The sequence below is a fragment of the Hemibagrus wyckioides genome, linkage group LG17 (genome assembly GCF_019097595.1).
Source record: "Hemibagrus wyckioides isolate EC202008001 linkage group LG17, SWU_Hwy_1.0, whole genome shotgun sequence".
Taxonomy (NCBI): Eukaryota; Metazoa; Chordata; class Actinopteri; order Siluriformes; family Bagridae; genus Hemibagrus; species Hemibagrus wyckioides.
The window spans coordinates 17,430,705-17,436,870 of NC_080726.1; the positions used below are offsets into that span (position 1 = coordinate 17,430,705).

Below are 6,166 nucleotides of genomic sequence, written 5' to 3' on the forward strand. Positions count from 1 at the left end.
AATTCCCAGGCCATAATCAGACCTCTTGACCAAACGCAGCAGCTTCTGTCTGATCAATCAAACGCTTCTGAACATGTGATCCATCATGATCACAGCCCACAGTGGCCTCTCTCTGTTACACACACACACACTATCCCCATCATCTCCCACTAGTGTTCCTCTGCAGCTCAGCTGGCATCTTCTCTTCACTCCCACCAGATGAGTCAGACTTTTTTTTCTGTAAAGAGATGTTTATTCAACAGTTTATGGAAGGAGTCTCCAGTGTCAGAGTCACACCTAATGCTGTAATATTTTCCAGATGGATGTTTAATTTCTTGTTAACATGACACACGGCTTTTTAAAATTTTTATTTTATTTATATTTTATTTTAAGGAAAAACAGAAGCTGGTAAAAGAACTAATGTTTCAAGCTACTGTAACTTAAGCTATGAGATGAACTACACAATATAAACATCTGAGAAAAAAAATAATGAAACAAATTAAAACTATTGCAATTTACATTTTTGGACAAAAGAAAAATGGTAATAATTTCCATTACAATTTTTAGAAAAACGTTTTCCAAATTTTTCGACTAAACTTATTTATTTATTTATTTATTCATTTAAATTATTTTATACATTTGCTCTTAGCTGCAATTAACCTTTTTTTTTGGTAACTTCCTAAATTTCTAACTTATTATTAACTTAAGTGATTCACATTTTCTACTGAAACTAAAGTCTGAATTTTCCAGTTTTCCCAAAAAACCCCTTAAAACACTGCGTTTCACTCAGGCGCAATGTCACAGCACATTAAAAATACACAGCAAATTCATTTCATTCATTTTTTTTCTCAAATCTTCACATATTCGCACCATTTCCCTGCAATACGGGTCACGTTAAAGTCGTCGCAGGAAAGACGTGACGTGAAAAGGGACGGCGTTATTAAAGCGCGAGACGACGAGACACGCTTAACACGTGCAGCTTTTCAAACATCATTAGCATCAGTTGCAGATCTGACGTTCACGCGCCTGAAAATGCACGAGACTTTTGTGCATCTGGTTTTGTAAAAAAAAAAAAAAATCAAATTTCTTCTGAATATGAAGACTGAAATACATTTGGCCTGTAATTCAGTCATATTGAGAAGTTTACAGGAAAAACTGAACTAATGATAAGAATAAACCTACTGCCAAAATGCATAAACGCAACAACAACAACAACAAAAGCATTAACTTCTTTACTAATACAGGAAATGTGAGCGACACTGGAGGATGGAGTGGTCAGGGCCTCTGGATTATTTTAATGTGGGTGTGATGGAGAATTTTCATGAGGACCAGAAGTTTTTTTTTTCAGCTCTACAGGAAGTGGATCGTGGCTTTGCAAATGATGATTAAGAGCACGTCAGGGTTTTGAAATGAGCTGTCTGACCTACTGGGTTTACAGGTGACCAAGAAACACACACACACACACACAGTCTTGAAGCTTTGTGACGTGCACGGTGAAGCGCGCGGCTTAGGCCTCGGACTTTATCCTTCAACGCAAGCTTCACGCCACTTCACCGAGCGCGCGCGGGCCCCGTTTTATGAGGAGTGTGGGAATTGCAATAGCGTGCACGGGCTGGCTCGAGGCCACAGAACATTCTCTCCTCTCCTCTCCTTTCCATGCACTCAAACACGCAGAAAGCATTTCTCTTTCATCTCGGGGAAATAATAATCTTCTAGTCTCCCACGAACTATCCATCCCACTTTCCCACTATTCACAGATTGTGTGCTTGATTTCGCGGCAGGGCGGAACGCCCCCCCCCCACACCCCACCTCTCTCTCTCTCTCATTCTTTCTCTTTCTCGCCAGTTCTAACTCGGTTGTATTTTTGGCACGGCAATAACCGCACAGATTTGGCTCTTAAAACACGCACATACACACACACACACACACACACACACAGTGTACTAAAACGGCAACGCCGCCGTCATCTCGTGATGTTTCGCCTCCTCGAGCACACCGAGCGCACGAGCTGACGGTTGTGGGAGTGGAGTATGTTCACTAAAGCGGAGGGCTTTTGAATGGCTGTATAGAAGCAGGGCAGTAACAAACCTACCTACCAGGCCGAAGTGACCGCAAACAAATCACCCTCCGCAGCGAGCCTGCACAACAGCCCATAATTCACTGCGGTTATTTGCCCCCGCGTGTTAAATAATTTAGTTGAGGTGAAATGAGCCGTTGGCTTTCTGGCCTGTGATAGAGTGGTATCAGTCTGTGCTGCATCTCCTGCAGTTTCTCGTCATAATTTCTTTACATGTTCCATTACAACAAACAAATAAACAAAAAAACACTCATTATGCTGTTATGGGAAATGAATCATCAAAAAATGACGTGACGCGAGATAATGAAGTGCTTAAGTCCACCTTTTTTCTTTTATTAATTAAACAATGACATGTTGCACTTTTTATCCGTATATAGTTGCATTTCATGTTGCGGAAGATCCGCGAGACCCGTCCGGTCATGTACATCACAGCAGCTGTAGTCGGTTATTCCCTCAGCAGCCTCTCAGCACAGACATGTTACAGACAAACCAGAAAAGCGCTCACACTGGAGACTCCTTCCATAAATATTAAATAAACATTTCTCCTGATAGAAAACTGCACTATATCGACATTTACACACTTTCTGATTTTTTGAGTCGTTACAACCGAAACAAAACTCATCAGATTAAGCGCTTTAATAATAATAATAATAATAATAATAATAATAATAATGATAATAATAATAATAATAAACGGATTTACCGTCAAAGCTGCCGACCAATCAGATTCGGGATATGATGTCATTGGTGCCATGATTGGCTGTTTCAGACGGATATTTTTGGTAATTTCTTTTGGAATATTTTTTCTAGCCTGTCTTGTAATTATAAAATAAAATAAAAGGCTTTCCTCGACCTTAAACTTCCCGTTTGATGCTGGCCACACCCCTTTGTATGATGTCACATGAATTCGGTTCTGTTCACACGCAGTTCCAGTTTGATCTGCATTAATTCAACTTCATTTTTTAATTCTGCTATATATTTTTATTCATCCAAATGTCCTGAAATACCTGAATTCACACTGCGTCTCAGAGATGAAATATTTTAAGTATTCGAGTGTGAACAACTAGAGAACATTTTTTTCTACAGAAAGCAAATCATTATATTGACTTTTGTAAGTGGATTCAGATGTTTGCAAGCATGTAACGATGTAAAGGTGCATTTCCTACACTACTAAACTTTTAAGTTGGGGTGGTAACTTTTTAAAGGTTACTGTAACATGCACCATGACACCTGAAAATACCGGACAGAGTGCAGCCTTTAAATTCGCACGTGTGTGTGTGTGTGTGTGTGTTTGTGTGTGTGTGTTTGTGTGTGTGTGTTTGTGTGTGTGCATTTATGTGTGTGCATTTATGTAAAGCTTAATGCTTTTGTGTGTGTGTGTGTGTGTGTGCGTGCGCACACTACACAACGGTAGTTTAGAGGCGGTTTATTGAGCGGATAAGGCTCGCGCGACCCCAGCCGTCACCATACAGTCAACGGTGTTGTTCACTAGGAAAGGAAGCTATAATTCAAAACAACAAAATGATCTTCAACTTATTCCCCTTCCTTCTTCTCCTCCTCCTTCACCTCCTCCTTCCCCTCAGAACCTAACTGAACTATGAGCCACTGCATTTAAACTAGGGGAAAAAATTCTGTTAGGAGCTCTGGTTTTCACTTTTAAGACTGCCTCGATAGAAGAAAAACTTGTTGCAGAGGTTTTGCAATCCTGCATTTCTAACAAGAACTTGGCTAAAATGTCTTTATTTATTTATTTATTTATTTATTTATTCATTCACTTATTTATTTATGGTACATCATAGCAAATGAATAAACATCTACTTTGCTAATTAAATTTTTTTTTTGCTTCAATGTTTTAAAGACTAACTCGATTAACATAATGTCTCTGAAGAAAAGATGGAATGTCACACAAACCTTATACAACATTATAAGGGAAAATGCATCAACGAGAGAACATTACATAATACATAAAAAAAATGTAAGTTTATTAGAGCAAAAATTATATGACAGTTTATCCGCTCAGTACAGAGAATTATTCCACACGAGCTTTGCAGTACTAAGAAGGCAAAACTCAGTAGTGACTGCTGCATGTTCAGGTTTGAGGTGTGTGGTGGCAAACAGAGCAACCGATGCCAGATGCCAGAGGGAACACTTAATTAAAAAAAAAAATACGCGCACAGATTACATTACGCACACGCTCGCGCGCGCGCGCACACACACACACACTAACACTAACACATCTCCAGGCAATGCCCAGTTTTTGATCGCTTTGACGATTGCTACAAAAGAAGAAGGAAAGTAAATAGCAGAAGCACTAACGAGAATAAAACGCGCTGTTTGATCAGATCCTTGTGTTTAAAGGTAAATTAACATTTATCGGTTTTTCCGTTACAAGGAAACTGAAAGCTTTTTTTTTTTTTGTTTCTCTGAAAAATTGTGCAATATCTTAACGAGAGGCGAATCTCTTTGTTTCTCTTTTTCCCTTTACACAAGGGCGCCAACTACTCCAGCGAGTGCCGAACTTTTCCTGCACAACACGCGCAACTTCTGCAGTGTGCGTTTAACGCGCAGCAGACCGTTAGGGTACGCGACAAAGCGCTACCACTTCTTCCTCTCTTCAACCAAAACTGCTTCCCAAATGTTATACATGCAGATGCAGCCGCAGTTGCTGAACTTTCTTTTTTTGTAGTTGTTGTTGTTCAGAAATGTTGTAAGAGTCACTACACCTACCGGTGGTCAGCTTCCTCGCCCTGCTTTTGGACCTCATGCTGCCTTGACGTCTTCACGGCGTAGGTCTCTTCGGATTCTCTCTGGGCTCTCTCCTTCTTTTTTCCTTCTGTTCTTTTTTTTCTTATTCTTCTACTTCTCTCCTCTTGATTCTCAATCCAAACGCGCTATCTCTCCAGCATTGTCAGTTTGGACACCTTTGCACATGCGCACATCCGAGCGCGCTGCCAGCAGAGTCCTCAAAAAAAGTGAAAAAAAAAGAAGAGAGAGAGAGCAAGAGAGAGAGAGAGAGAGAGAGAGAGAGGGAGAGAGAAAAGTTTGGAGCGATTTATCACCCGCTATTACCGATCCTGTCAGAGGGCGAAAGCAGCGAGATCCCACTCGTGTCAGATGTTGGGAGATCAGTGAGACGGAGACGGAGCCGTGCGCGACCCCGCGGCTCCACGCGTAACCGGACACATTAATTATAATGAAGTGGTCTCGAGCGTCCGCGACGGAGCGGCTTTTTTGTGTGTTTGAAATGGAGGCGCATTAATCACTGCTGGGTGAAATCACTAATGTAAAACGTCTCCATTAAATGTTTTTTTTTTCTGTGCATTTTAATTGAGATTCGGCTATCATTAGGAAGAATGGGAAAAAGTTTCACACACACACACACCTCTTTGCCTGGCGCGTGGGCAAACGGAACCACTGTGGTGATAATTATAAATCTATGCAGTGGGTTTGCGCTCTGTGAATGAAATGCCCCTTTACCCCCGGGTGCACGAGGCTCCAGTCCATCACTGGAATTCTTTCTGGAACTCTGCAAGCAAAAAGAAATCATTTTACAATTTTTAAAAATATTGCTTTTTGTTTAATGCAAATTAATTATTATTTCTTATCTCACCAATCAAAGTGTTTCTCATCTCATCAAAAGCTTTTTTAAAAAAGAATGTGAATAAGGCTTTTTCTGCAACAATATTGTTTTTTTTTGTTTGTTTGTTTTTGTTTTAAACGCATTTTTAAAAGATTGTGTACTTGCGCTATTTATTAGTTTAGGGCCTGTAGCTCATGTTTGTGCTTTTTTTTTGTGGGTCATTAAGTTAATTGCTCGTTAATTAGAGGCAAGTGACATCATGCTGACCTTGTCCATGAACCTTTTAAAAGGTCGAGTTCCCTCCAGCACACAGTATTGATCTTGGAGTATTTGTTTAAAAAAAGGTCTTTGGCGCTGACATCATTATGCACGAGAAGGAAACGGGACAACAGGGATTTCTGCTCACCTCCGACAAATAATCATCTGACCTTCTTGACTGACAAAATGTAGCTTTAAAACACAGGGAAAAGTTTACGCGTTGTAATTATTTTTTTTTTGCGGGCTAATTGAAATTAAGTAATTATTATTAT

General features: G+C 40.0%; 1 protein-coding gene across 8 annotated transcripts in view; it reads right to left on the reverse strand.

Annotated features, from left to right (window-relative positions):
• mecom (MDS1 and EVI1 complex locus) overlaps positions 1-5,184 on the reverse strand; it is a 138,094-nt gene extending 132,910 nt beyond the window's left edge. For 4 of the 8 annotated variants that reach the window (XM_058413794.1, XM_058413793.1, XM_058413791.1 and 1 more), the window contains exon 1: positions 4,784-5,182. In XM_058413794.1, coding sequence (XP_058269777.1) covers positions 4,784-4,820 — 37 coding nt within the window. In that variant the 5' untranslated portion in view covers positions 4,821-5,182. Of the gene's footprint in view, positions 1-4,783 lie in introns of all 8 variants that reach the window. The other 4 variants (XM_058413788.1, XM_058413786.1, XM_058413789.1 and 1 more) reach the window with 3 other exon arrangements.
• Between the last annotated feature and the right edge of the window lie 982 nt (positions 5,185-6,166).